The 15167-nt window shown below is 40.8% G+C and overlaps 1 protein-coding gene across 2 annotated transcripts in view; it reads right to left on the reverse strand.

Annotated features, from left to right (window-relative positions):
• Positions 1 to 7311: 7311 nt before the first annotated feature.
• Positions 7312 to 15167, reverse strand: part of flrt2 (fibronectin leucine rich transmembrane protein 2) — a 45958-nt gene continuing 38102 nt past the window's right edge. For both annotated transcript variants that reach the window (XM_072362446.1, XM_072362445.1), the window contains exon 2: positions 7312 to 13899. In XM_072362446.1, the coding sequence (XP_072218547.1) occupies positions 11502 to 13481 (1980 nt within the window). In that variant the 5' untranslated portion in view covers positions 13482 to 13899 and the 3' untranslated portion in view covers positions 7312 to 11501. The remainder of the gene's footprint in view (positions 13900 to 15167) is intronic.

Genomic DNA, 15167 nt, shown 5'->3' on the forward strand with positions numbered 1-15167 from the left:
CATCAAAGCCTCATATCTGGGCCGGCAGGACCGCAGCACCACAGGCTTTCCTCTCTGTGACGAGGGTTTTTATGACAAATGTGAACAGGAAGTTCATTACTCAGGGAGACTTGATGACTCATGACTATAGTCTCCTCCGTGCTCTTATATTTCAGTTGTATGCTTTCTCAAGCCATTTTAATGAAAATGGAGAAGAGACGTTAAACAATGGGGCAATGGTGAAACTCAGGAGTGGGATGAAATCCTTCCCTATATATGTGATGAGACAATAAAAATGGAAAGGTTGAGGAAACTGAAATCCAGGATCTATCCAAGGTAAAGGTTATAAAAGGGGAGATCCCAGAACTTACACCTCTAAACTTAGTAGAAAAATATAATCCAAACATCCCTGCTAATTTCTTTTTAGTCAAAAGCTGTAAGTGTTCGTAGAGGGAATTGTGCCAAGTCTAAAATGTGTCACTGTGCTGTCCTCCTTCTGTGTGTGCTTGAAGAGAAGGCAGCTCGACTAGGTTTTGGTTGTGGAACATGTTTCACCTCATATTTGAAAGATATCAGGTGGTTTAAGACCTTTAAAGTCTTGTGGTTCCCTTCAGACCTTGAAGGTCTTTGAATTTGCAAACCTAATATTATATTATCAAGGCTCCTCCTAACACATGTTTAGATTAACTTGACCTTCAACGAGTAAGTCACTGCTACTTTTGTAAATACAGCACGTAAAGCCTCGTTTGAATGGAATGAGCCAAATGTTCGGTGCTAAAATTTGCAACTTTATGTTTGTATGATGGGTCATTATAAATAAGTGAAGGAGTTAATCACGCAAACTTTGGTTTCATCCTTTAGATTCTAAAGTAAGTCTTTAGTAAGGCTGAGGCTTTGCATACACACTTCCCCTGAACATGAAAGCAAAGAAGAGCAACAGCTTCCTCCTGGTCACCTCCTGAAAGACCCTTTCGCTTTCACTATTCATCACCGTCTTCATTCATTATGGACCTTACCAGACGCCGAGTCTCGCTCAAGGTTACAGCTGCTCTGTCCCACCTGGAACTGTGACCCTTGTGGCCCACTGGCCCCACATATGGAGGCGCCACTGTGTTCCATGTGCTCTGGCAGAGAAAGTTCAACTTTAATCTGAGCAGGGACTCAGGAAACTGCTCAAACTTTCCTTGACAGGTGGTTGTTTTAATTATTGAAAATGTTAGGTTCACAGTTAGTTTAGCCACCAATTCAATTAAGACTATTTCTTTAAGAACAACCTGCAACCAGAACCGGCAGCACATGGAAAGCAATTTTGAACATGTTTGCCTTTCTCCTTTTTGTGCTGCTGTGGGTGGGTTGTGCATCCAATGACATTTCATCTATGAAGGCTCAAACCCAGCTCACCCTTCGACCGCGTCACGGTGCAATGCATATTTTCAATAATTCAAAGTTGGTGGAGGCACCATTCCTCTCTATCGAGGTAACCAGACAAAGAGAGAGTGTTGTTTACGTCCAAGCCAATTATTCCTCTAGACTCATGTCTCAGGAGACATCACCTTTCCTATGATAAAAGGCTCTCTGAGGCACCCGGCACTGCGGTAAATGTGGGATGGAGAAATCACCAATTAGAGTACAAGTTTCATTCTATGCTGATTCGTCTGAAAACAGGAGAATTTTTTATAGCAAGAAGAAAAAAAAAGTGTCAACATTGTTTGTCGGAAAAACAAGAAAATTCAAGGACAACTTGGTGGTTTTCACTAAAGTCGGCCTCATCGACTTCTAGTGATGGTTGTAGATAATTAACATCAATTTGCCAGGAGATAAGGGGGATGCCGCTATATTGTTCTAAAAGATCTGAACATTTTAAGTTAACTGCACTTTCTAATGGCCTCCAATGGTTGTTCTTACTAAACTCGCACTGTTCATAGTTCCTAATGCATATTTAAATCCAGCATTCGGCTAAGCACAGTACATTGACTTTAAAAGCAACCATTGTGTTGTTTGTTTGCTGGATTGTTTTTTTTTATTAAAGTAATTTTCAACGTGTGAGAGTGAAGAGAGCCAGATGTGAAGGGGTGAGATAAACAAAAGGCTGGACGAATAGGTGCATAAAACAACATGAAATCATGAGGTCATAGCACAAATCAGAACACAAACACAGTATACATAGTTTTAGGATCAGTGTGCATTCCTCTTTTAAAATATATATATATATTTTTTAAATACATTTCCAGATATTGACCGGATATTTGTGCTTTTAAGTTTTTCAATTATTCAGCTTGATCCAGTGCAAACAGAACCTGCTTATAATTACAGCCCCAAATAAGTGAAAGCTGGGACAAAAAGGAAAAGGAAAAATGCGCAAAAGTTTTATTTCATTGCAGACAATACGAACCAAAGGATATTTCATGTTTTCTCATCAACTTCAATTAATTTGTTAACATACATAACATATTTGGAGCTAAGGTCTGTAACATTTTCCAAAAGAAAGTTGGGACTGTGGCAATTTAAGACGAGTAATGGCATTAATATATGTAAACAGGTCATGTCAACAGGTGATCTTAATCATTATCTATCAACACAAGCAGAATCCATGGAAAGCTTTGAGGGGCAAAGAGGGGCAGAGGATCTTCAGTTTGTTTGCAAATATGGGAGAAAAATCATTGACCTGTCACTCAATTGTAAATTAAGACAAAATGCAAAAATGTTCCTTAAAGGAAAATTGGAAGAGATTTGCATATTTCTCCTTCTTCTACTGCATCGTCTAGAAAAATACTCAAGCACAAGCCCAAGTTGGTTACCCCTGCATCAAGACGCATTATTCATCAATAGCTGATAAATCAAAATGGACCAAAATTTCCCTTGTCGAGCACAACAATATGGATTTACATTCACAAACACAAGTTAAAACTTGACTGTGCAAAAAAGGAGCCGTATGTTAACCCTATCTATAAGGGGAATGGACTTCTCTGGGCTTGGACGCATCGGAGATGGACCATCGTGCAGAGGAAACATGCACCATGCCCAGAACAATTTGTATTTAAGAGCTTTTCTTGGGGGAAAAAATGTGCACCATGGGACCAAACACAAAAAGGAGCATCAAGGCTGCTATCAGCAGCAAGTCCAGAGGCCAGACTCTGTGACGGTATGGGGTTCTATCAGTGCACCCAGCAAAGCCTATTTACACTTCTGTGATGAAGTTAAGAGTAACTTGTGCTGCCTTTAAGATCTTTTCCAAGGACACCAGTGTTTTTCAACAAGACAACCTACATTACATAGGTTGGCGTGCTTGAGGTAGAGAGGGTACTGGACTAGACCACCTGCAGTTGTGAGCTATCCCCAAGAGAGAATGTGTAAAAGAGAAATTTGACACAAAAAATGAGACTGACACTTTTATGATGTGGCGTCATCATCACTTCGTATCGTCAATGTACACAAAGAAATGTTGCGATGAGGAATTGCAACATTGTGAAGTAAAAACAGCTTTACTGTCCCAACTTTTTTAGGAATGTGTTGTAATGAAATGCAGAAAGGGATGGATATTGACAAATTGAATGAAGCTGACAAGACAAAACATGAAATATCTTGAGCTCACACTGTGTGCAGTGCAATAAAAGTTCAAGTAAAGGTATAAGTCATGTAAGAAGGTTTTTGTTCTTTTTGCATTGTATACATTGTCTCAGCTTCTTCTGAATTTGGGTTGTCATATTTAATTCTGAATAATTACACAGATACACAGATATCAAAATCCTCTTGGTATATAGGAAATGAATTGATATAAGAAAAAGTGGGTCTATACTAGACCTGTCCAGGGTGTACCCCGCCTTTCGCCCAATAACTGCTGGGATAGGCTCCAGCCCACCCGCTACCCAACGGACGGATTGACTGTATAGAAAATGGATGGATGGATGGGTCTATACTAAGCAAATTGGCAACATTGTTCATATTCCCAAAAGTAACCAAATTATATGACCAATATATCCCAAATTATTGTGCAAAACAGCAACAATAATGGAAAATTGAACTCCCAAAATCCCGCCAAATGAAAAAGAATAAACTGTCAATGTGTTTATGCAAAAACAGATACATATAATCTCAAAGTATCCTAACCACTGTCACTTCCTAATGATGATTCTTTGAGTGGTGGAGGACTGTATATTGAGTAACCATAACGTCATACCTTTTGTGCTTAAACAAAACAAAACAACATGCGACAACAAAAGTATTAAAAGCATTGTGGTCCCACGTGGGTCTTCAGCCGGGACCTTCAGGATGGGGTTCATGCGTTGACTACATCCCATCTATTTACTCTGATGGCAGGGTTGCAGAAGCCATTAAATTTTTACGCTGTTAAAATGTCCCAGTAACTCAACCTGGCTGAAACTATAAATGTGTGACAACCTCTGTTTGGAAACAAATAGCCTTTTCAGTGTCTCCAGTAATTGGTGTCAACACAAACTGACCATTACAAAAATCCTAATGGCTTCATTTGTTGCAGGACTCTGTTTGTGGGTTGCATCATACTTTCTACAGCAGTGGATGCTTTTATTGTGTCAGCACCTGTAAATGTCTCCTCAGCCTAAGAAGCTTTCAGGCAGCTAGACAGCATACTCATTTTTATCCCCAGTTAGACCTTCTGTAGTTATACAATGCATATTTTGTATATTTCTTTTTTTAGAATGTGCTGTTTTCCTGTTTTAAAAGCATGTCTTGTCAAGCAGGGTTCAGTGTATTCATTTCAGCACAGAAAATGTCTTCTTTATCTCTAAGGAACTGAGCACATTTACTCAGGTGAAAACAGGTAAGAAGTCTGTTTGCATTTCACCCTTACATTGTAATCTTTTCCCCAGGAATGGAAGAACTAATTTCATTTAGACAGTCCCCTGTTTGACGACTGCTTAAAAATATCCTCTGTTCAATGCTTAAATGCTGCCAGAGGAATTCCAGTGCAGCCTGTGCTATGTTTGTCCATTTTACCTCCCAACATCAACTTTTAATGACTATCATCAAATAGAATAGGCACTTTCAGGAAACAGTGGAACTCATGAAAAGAGAACTTGCAAGAGCATTTTCTCTTTCACCTTTATGCAGGAAGAAGTATAAACTGTGCTGCTTGTTCAGATAGTTTCCATTTATTTACCTTCTCAGCATATTTTCCGTAGAGTATTTTAAATTGATTTGGCCCGTTTTCACTTAATGTTCATGGCATTCACTCTTAATATTCACTCTTATAGCACTTATAGCAAATGGGCAGAACTCATGTCATACAATTAAACAGATGCACTGTGAAAGACGCAGGGCCTCACCTGCTTTCAGTATATCAAAGACCACTAGGGGCTATGAATGACAGGGATAACTATGAAGCACAACTTTAGACCATCTAGTTCAATGTTAATACTAACAGATGTCGATGTTTGTAATACCTGGATTATTACTGCTTTAAATTGCATCCTTTAATTACTTCATATTGAGGCTGATGAGAAGTTGCTTAAATGTGTATCACAAAGTGAAGCTATTAGGGAGCATGTATCAAGCATAAAACTAAATATTGTTTCAGCATAAAGAAAAAAACCCTCTAATCTAACACCTGTTCACAGAACAATTCAAAGGGAGAAACCCACTTTTCATTAGACGTTGCCATATGGACTATGACAACCCACCTTCTTTTACATCAATCAAAACATTTACAAATGTTCGGGCTCAAATTGCATTGAAGAACCCTGCTAAATCATTTTCTTTTCACTGTTTTGAAATCAACTAAGGCTGACGACACCAGCAATAACAAATAGTCTGATAATACACTAAAATAATAAAAGGTTAGATTACTGGTTAAAGTTCTTGAATGGAAATGCACCCAGTGAGTGTTAATGCCACCTTTTACCTGAATTACTATCTTATTATTTGATAGTATATATATATATCATAGATATAACATCCAAATTCCTTGAGGTAATGAGGGTGCATAAAATAAAAACATTTTTGTAAATCAAATGCTTTGGTACTGTACTTGGTTAAAAATACCATATAATTTCCTATACTGACTATTTAAACCTTCTAAACATGGGTGAAGCTGCTGTGTAGCTAGCCAAAATGTCTTGTCCAATTATCACAACTTACGTACCTCGACATGTTCAATTATGAGTGGGGCTGGCATATTTGACGACACACCTAAAAAAATTTTATGAACCTTCTAAACGGCAATGAATAAAAAACAGAAAAACAAATACTTGAAGCTATAAAGAATTAGTTGTGTTTGATATATATTTCACTCTAAACTGTAATTTATGTCCCAGCTTCTAATGGTAAGCTCACTTTTTGTGGTTAAAATCCCCACGCACTACATTTAAGTTGGAATAATATTAAAATGTCACATCTAAAGGTCAGAACAGAGGGTCTGTTAAATTCTATAATAATGGAGCAAGTTTCTTGATTTATTATATTTATCACAAAAAATAAAAAGGCATATCAGCTAAATCATTATGATGGGAAAGTTCCCAATTTATGAGCAACGCAATGTTTTATCTTATCCCAACCATAAAGTAGCAGTGAGCCACAAAATTCGAGTAAGAAGGAGACTGAAATATAGATAGAATAGATTCTAATTATCTAGCTCAAGCTTAATGACAAGCTCACAACCTAAACCTGATGAAAGAACAGGGGTGAGCTCACAAAGTCAAACTTTCATGGCACTCCTTACATAACACAGAAGCAGAAAAGAACAGCAAAGTATCTGATCTTGAGTGCCAAAGCCTCAGTTCATTTTGCCCTGTTGACCTCTCTATAAAGCCTCTAATTCTGGAATAACAAATCACATTTTGACATTTGGGGCTTTTGAGAATTATACCAAATTCACGCTCAAAATACCAGAGAGGCACACCCTTTTGTGTTTCAGCTGTGGTTAATTGTCATAGTGAGTTAGGATCGGGCTAATGTGGGTTTCCAAGGCAGGGATGGAGGTTGCAGAGGCAACTCTGGAATGTGGTCATGCAGAGGGGAAAAAGTGGGACTTTGGTAAAACACAGGAATTGGAAGAAATAGCCCATTCTGGGATTTAGTTGTGCCTGGAAGTAGAATGAAAGTATCCTGGATTTCCACCAACTGAAAACTAAGCTGCAGTGGCTACACTAAGCTTCCCATACAGAAATAAGAGAACTACTTGGCGTGGTGGAGTAAAGCAAAAAGCTTTGACCCAGAATTACTTGTGTTTGACTCCAAATAAATTAAGCGAGAACTGCGTTTCAGTACGGCACTGAAAGAACAAAGAATGCTGCATCACCCATGGGAGCATTATGGAAAAAAGTTATTTTTGTCTCCAAAAGGAAAAAAGGTGCTCGCTCAAATCCAATGGCTCTTTTATTTTCAAAAAGCTTCACTTAAGTATTTACAGTTTGTGCAAAAACATTTAAAGGTTTCAAGGACTTTACATTGTAAGTTCAACCTCAAGGCACATACATGGAACAACATCAACATTTCATCATGAGAAAAGAAATTTTAACTTTGGTTCCTAAGAAAACATCTCAGTGTGGATGGCTAATGTAACACTGCAGTGTCTAAATGAGAACCCAGTATCCCAACATAGCCATTTTACATGCGCTGTAAAATTACAGCCTGATTCTTCTAAACCACAGGAAAATCTTTGTGTATGGTTGCTCACGCTGCATCACCTCTGGGTGACTGCTTGGGGAAAAATAATATAAAAAGTCAAAACCTGTGTCTGTGTGTGTGTGTGAGTGTGTGGTGGTGGGATAGACAAATACAGTACATGCAAAATTCCTTGAATGAATATCACTGGCTAATAATATTTTCAGGAAAGTTTTAGCCTTTAGGAAGAAAAGGTGACCATAACCGACCATTTACATATGTTCTGTCTGAACTGACCTCGGTGATTAAACAGAATTACCTCAACGTGAGCCAATGAGCTTCTCAGCACCCTGAAACAGTAATAAACCAATGCTTGCAGTCATTTTGTCTGATCCAATTGGTCACGGCACTGGAGCCACATTCTTTCATCAAAGTCAGGAGTAATGTACACTCCAAACAACCACCACAGCTTCTTCCCAGTCTGGTTTAATCATTAGCCATGCACCGCTTAATTTCTGGCACTATGGATGAACAGTCTCTCTTTAGCTACAGTGTGTCATGCTTAGAGTTGTTCTGCCTGTTAATACTGTTATTGTTGCTGCAGTCGGTTTGAGAAATGTGCTTTCTGCTCAAAAGTCTTGTTGCCATCTCTTAACGTCTCATCTTTTCCTCCTCCTACTTTACTCTCCCTAGCTAATCATTTCGTCCTGCATAAAAGGTAAGGCAAATATGTCTCCGTTACACATTCACAGACAGGGGAGATACTATATGTTGCAATGGTTTGACCTAACTTCTTTGATCAGCATGTGACTTGAGCTGGGGCTTTTATCTCCAACAAAAAGAAGAAAAAAAAAAATGATGGTCCAAACAGTATCAGTTGTTCACAAAGTCTTGCTGTGTGGGATTATGTTCAGCTGGTGCAGCATGTATAGTACCAAACATGGAGAATTGTTGGTTAGGCTGTCAGCAGGGCGGGTCCAAGCATAGGTCGGGTCAGCCTGTGTTTCACTGGATAGTGTATTGGGTGAGCTGATATGTGGATATTAGTAGAAAAAGGTTGAAACAAAAAGTGCAGATGCTTTGATAACCACAGAACATTTAGATGTGTCTCTGTCACAAGTGTACAGTATTTGACAAAGGGACTTGTGTCTGAATGGTAAATATGAAGCTACAGCTGGTTAACCTAGCTTAAGCAGGAAAATAGCAAAGCTAACTCTGTCCAGATACAGCAGCACCACATTTGCTCACAAATTAACAGGTTTGATCAACTTTAGGTTTGCACCAACATTTGTATCTCTTTACCTATTTCAAGCTGTTGGGCTTACTTACTTTTAGAATACAGACAGCAGTCTTCTTAGCTAACTCTTGGATATCTACTGCTTGAAATATATAATCGCTAAAGCTTTTTTTCTTTCCAGAATATTACATGTTTCTACGGAAAACGGAATTACAACAAACAGATACGTTTATAGAAAGTTTGGATATCAGATTTTAAAAAATCTAATTTCTCTGTCAGAGGTGTATGGTGTTTACCAGAAGGGACTTGTGTCTGAATGGTAAAAAATTAAGCAACAACAATGAGCTAGTTAGCCCAGTTTGAAATAAGTAGGGAAATAGCAAAGCTAGCTCTGTTCAAATATACCAGCACTAACTTTTCCCGCCAATTAGTAGGTTTGATCAACTTTTTAAATCTGCACCAAGATTTTGAAGTCTAACTGTTTATCTGTTTCAAAACTATGCAAGGCTAGCGTATGTTTTTGTACACAGTCTTCTTAGCTAACTCTTGGGTATTCACTGGTATAAGTATATACTCAATATATATTTTTTCTTCTCAAATATCCCTACGCGCTTCAACAAAAATGGGACTCCAATAAACAGGTTGAAACTGAACATAGAATAATAGTCTAACGCAAAATTTGATGTTTCGTCCAATAATGTTAACCCTTCAAGATGTTTACTGATAATTGCAAAGATTTTAAGCACTGGAGCTAAGCTATTGCTGGAATTACAATAAGTGCAGATACTTTTAAGAAACTCAGACTGCTGTGGCAGTGAGAGATTAATTCGACACTCTGAAACAACGGGAGTACAAGCCCTTGAAAAACAATTCTACTTTAGATCTTCTATCAAGTTTGCACAGTTTGTTCGAGCAGCTGATCTGTCTGACTCACAAAGAGTTAGACTATTTCTTTCAGTGTGAGCTTCATGCAGCTAAGTGAAAATAAGGTCCAAATATTTTTCTTCCTTTTCTGGTTGAGGATTATGAGAAGAGGGTGGGAAACGAGGGGATTCTTTAAGCTTGGTCCCTCAAAATAAAATCTTGTCAGATTAAATAAAGTCTTAAGAAGTATAATGAAGACCTCTCACATGCAAAGAGCTGCCATCTCAGCCTGCTTGCTGAAGGGCAGGAAAACGGTTTTAATTGAGCCCATGCAGAGATCAGAGTATGGAGTCAGACACTGACACAGGCAGGGATAAAAAGAGGGTAAATGAGGGTGGACTGAGTGAGAATCATTCTTGCAGCAACTGAAGCTGTGAAGTGAGCAGGTGAATCGTTCAAGATGAGCAAACGGTAAATGAAACAGGGTATCTAATAAGTATGGACAAAAGAATAAATGACAAGAAGCTAGATGAGGCACTCAATCATTGTACTGTGTATGATCATGGGTGGGGTGTGATCTCATTGTTTTAATTTCCTAATTCATCATTGAGTCTAATGAATGCTGGGACAAGACTGAAATATCTGGTTGTATAATTAGTGATACTTGTGAGCCATCTCAAAATTCATCAGAGGAATCTTCATCCCTTAAAAGACAGTGTTGAAAATCCATATAATTTAGCCACAAAACACTGTTAGTTTTAAATGCTTCCATGTCATTAAGTAGCTTGATGAGCACAAGTACTCTACACAATGCTGTTTGAGCATGAATAATTCGGTCTGGGTAATGGGCTGCAGGGGAACGATGGAGGTAAAGTGATATCTCTGCCCTTTCTTTCTCTGTCCCACACACATCGCTGAGGGAAAAACTGCCCTCTTGTGGCTAAAACATGGTGTTAAAAACAGAGGCAGAGCAAATGACAGGATTTCTTCAGTGATCTGCCAGTCTTTGCTCATCCATGCACCTCATAAAAGACAATAAACCTATGTTGCTTTTAAGCCCACACTGTTTTTTTCCAGAGTTTTCCAAAAGCATCTCTTCACTAATCCCACCTTTATTCCTATGTAAACTAAAAGAACAAAGATGCTTTTAGTGTCATAGCACTTTTGGGAAATCTCAGACCAGGCTTTTCGATGGCATTGATGACATTCTTGCAGCAGAGTCGTACATAATCCCCTACATCGCCACCTTTGCTCATTTCCTGCCTTACTACCATTAATAAGAAAGTGCACTTTGACTCCTTTTACATAAAACCAGTGCTATATTTCCACAATGGTCTAATCAGCAGTGTTTGGATTTCCCCTGTGCTGTCTTTTACTGCTGTGCAGTTTTGTGGGGGGGTATGCAGAATTGCAAAAGGCCATATTTTGTTTCTGTGGTTAGCAAAGGATCCCAGCCCTCTAAAGCGCCCCTAACCTTTCCAAGGCTTACAGTATCTTTATCAGAAGCTAGACCCAGGGTGCCATGATTGTACAAATCCATGTTCATGTACAGTACTGACCATTAAAACAACTTTCAAAACCCTGCTGGTTATAAAAAAAAAGAAGAGAGAAACACTTGTATATCTTTTTCTAAGAATAAAAAAGATAGCAGAGAATCCCACATTATTATCCACAGTATAAATTACATTGTAGACAGAACTTGGAAATATATATAGTACAGTTATATTTCACTAGAATTCTTATATTTTTTGTTTTCTACACAAACGGTGTATGTGTATGTATTTAAGCAATTGTTTCTGTTGCGTGTGTCTGTCTGAACAGCACTGCAGTCAGTGCTGCTACATCACGTGTGGCAGAACTCTGTACTGGGCACATTGCTGCTCTTGCAATAGGCTATGCTGTTGTTACTGAGGTGACAGTCTCTAAATCCAATGCCCCCATTGGGTGTGTAGATGGGCTGAATACGGAAATCTCCCTTAAGCAGCTGCTCATTGTTCAGTGCCACTATCTGGAAACTGGTCTCAGTCATCTCCAGAATGGAGTTGTCCTTCTTGGTTCCGGCCTCACAGTAGTCGTCTTTTCTCCTGCCGCGGTTGTATTTCCACTTGGCCGAAGATGACCGGCTCTTCCTGTGCATGTGCCAGCAGAACACACCCAGCAACGTTACAAGGATGATAAGAACAGCCCCACCAATGATTCCAGCCATGAGCAGCGTAGAGTTGATACTGTCCTGAGGAGCTTGCTCCGTGCCAGGAGGCTTGACAGAAACAGGCTTGGTCCTGGCCTCAGAGCATATAGTATCCTCTCCAGGCCTGTAAGAATTAAGTGTGTCCAGAACATGAACACAAATTCGATACACAGATCGTGGCTCCAGGTTGGTGAGGCTGATATGCCGCCGGTCCCCACTCACCGTCCTCTCCCGCATCCCATCATTTATTTGGCTTTGGCCTCTTTTGACCCAAGTGACTTTGTAGGCTGTGACAGTGAAATAAGATGCCCAGCTCACCTCGATGTTGGTGGAGTTAACAACGTGGAAGGAGATCTGAAGGGGGTCCTCGTAAGGAGGCAAGGGACCTGCAGGGTTATGATGGATCGGGGGTAAAGGAGGGGAGGGGGAGTCTAAGTAGTAAGGGACAGATGTAGTGATGAGGGTGGAGATCATGGTGGTGATAGGGGTGGTGGTGGGTGGGGGAGGGGGAGTGGAGCGGAGGGTGGGCCAGGGCGTCTGATCAGGATAAAAGGGGCACTCAATAATATCCAGTGTGAGCTCTCTGATTGTCATGCCACGCACCTTCTCTGGACTGGAACACACAAACCCTCTGGCATTGATGAAGGAAGGCAAAGACTTGAGCCACACCACCACCCATTTCACAGCACAATCACAGCGCCAGGGGTTGTTTCGCACCATGAGCTGCCTCAGGCTCGACAGGCCATCAAACACACCCTGTGTAAGAGTCTGAAGTTGGTTATAAGAGACATCCAGTTTTTCAAGCCTGTTCAAATCAGCAAACGCTGCCACAGGGATCTGGTTGATCTGGTTCTCCTGCAGATTGAGTTTGACCAGTGACTGGCTGGGTAAGAGGGGAGGGGGGAAGGTGAGAGAATTGCGAGCCAAGGCCAACTCACGGAGGTTGGCCAGGTCCTGGAAGGTCCCTGGTGCAATGCCCTCATCTGTCAGTAGGTTACCGTCCAGCATGAGTCGCTGCAGTCGTGTCACATTCTGAAAGGCCTCCTCTGCTATGACAGCAATGCGGTTCTCATCCAACCGCAGCTCCTTCAGGTCCTCCGGGAGGCCAATGGGAACACTGCTTAAGTGGTTCTTGGTGAGGAAGAGGAGTTTGAGGCTTACCGCCTCTCTAAAAGCTCCTTCTTCCACCCCAACAGTGGAGATAGAGTTATCATCAAGGTGAAGCTCCTCTAGTTTAGTGAGCTGGGCCAGGGCTGCTCTGGAGATTGTTTGGATGTTGTTCTCCTGGAGATGCAGGATCCTGGTGTTTTTGGGAAGATTGATTGGGAATTCATCCAGCTGGTTGCCATAGAGATACACCGTCTCCACGGAGGCCAGATTGTGAAGTTCCAAAGGAAAGCCAGCATTGTTAATCTGGTTATTGTGTAGGTAGAGGACCTTGTTGCCCTCCTCTATCCCCAGAGGCACTGATGTCAGGCTGCGTTCATTGCAATATACGAACATTTTGTCACAACGACACTCTTCCGGGCAAGAGGCACCCGGGCTGAATTGCATTTGGAGGCTTAGGATGACAGTCAACCAAAACTGCAAGAATGAAGCCCAATCTTTATTCCAGGGTCCAACCAGAAACTCCATAGTGGAAAACAAAGCAGGAAACGGAAGCCAACAAAAAAAAAGAAATTAAAAAAATCAAAAAGGTAATGATGTAGGTATCCACCAGAAAACAGACCCACAAAAGGTCCACCTAGAGAAGTTTCGCAATGATGCAGTTAGATGGGGCAAGATACAGAGAGAGTAATCCTGTGTATGCTAGTCCTCAGCTGAAGAGCAATGGTGTCATTAGTGGTGGCCAGTCCTCTGACTGACTCCATCCATGCAAAGACATCAAACCATAGCAGGACCCTTCACTCACTGCTCCATGCAGAGCTCAGCCAGGGCCAATTTGAAGCCACGCAGTCGCGAGCAGCCACAGGCTCCTCTCGCCTGTCCGTCACACACTGCTGGTCCACGACCACGGCAGAGTCCAGCGGGGGTGACATTTGGATCCTGAGACCTGAGTGGAAAACAACGAAAAGCTAGATGAGTATTTTCAGGGGTGGTTCCTTCTTGTTCGGGGAAAAAAGGGGTCTATTTATTTAACATACAAACGCACACACACAAATCGGTCATCTCTCCTTTAGTCTCGCTCTTTCCCTATCTCCTAAACAGAAAGACGGAGTCACAAAACATACTGTTCATTGCTTGTTTGGAATTATGCCTTACATTTAAAAAAAAGAAAAAAAAAGAGTCTGATAAATATTCAGAACAGCTCTTGCACATCCGGTTTCACAGACATAAAGAAGGCTTTTATTCCCCCGTGCTCTATCAAAGGAGGTAATAGAGCACTGCAAGGACACACTCACAGATTCACGGGGGTTCTTTGCAACATCAGTGTTGCTTAATGGAAAACATGCTAAAAAGAGATAAAGCTAATAAAGACATCAGCTTACTGAAAAAAAAATACAGAGCAGAAAACGAGCAATGCAACTGTCTTTCTTTATTTTCTTTTTTTTCTCCAGCTGTTTGAGCAGACGTTGTAGGCAGAGGGGACAAGTAAACACCGAACTGCTTACAGTAAACAGAGGCGGTTGTTTTGCCAGTGGCCTGAGGTGGAGCTTGTTATATTACTCGCAGGCCTGAGCCGGCCATCGTCAAACTCAAGATTTAAGGCCTGAGGAGATTGGAAGACAAAGGACAGGCGATTGAGGAATAGAGACGCTGCAAATATCCTTTTTCTCCATGGAGTGACATACATGAGCTGTCAACCGAAATGGGATTGGAAAATAATTTAGCCTCTCCACCTGCGATAAATGATCAATACAGGCTATTTTTCAGCATGGAGGGGTTTGTAGTAAAGCGCAAGGCCATTGGATTACTGTAGACCCCCCTCTACAGATCCATTATTTCAACTTTTATGACCCATCAGACATGCCCCCCCCCCCTCTGATTGAAAGATAGCGGTTGTCATCTGCAGGTTTTCTGCTCAACCTAAGCTCCTCCCAGAGTCAATGTTGGATGGCACATCGCACACAATGATGAGAATGTTAAACACCAGAGAGTCCATGAGTGTAGATTAAGGCGTCCTGCACGGTTTGGTGTATCCCCTGAGCCGCCGGAGTCAGAAAATAGTCAAAACTCTTAGAATCCTAAATGCACGTCTGGTAGCAAAGGCAGAGGGCCGACATTCTTTAGGGCAAACAAAAACATACTTCAATGCACGTCATTTGCCTTCACAGCCCGTGCTTCTTTACATTATCTGCATTGCTTGTTGTGGAGACGGAA

The sequence above is a fragment of the Leuresthes tenuis genome, unplaced genomic scaffold (assembly GCF_036924035.1).
Source record: "Leuresthes tenuis unplaced genomic scaffold, fLeuTen1.0.hap1 SCAF_13, whole genome shotgun sequence".
Lineage (NCBI taxonomy): Eukaryota > Metazoa > Chordata > Actinopteri > Atheriniformes > Atherinopsidae > Leuresthes > Leuresthes tenuis.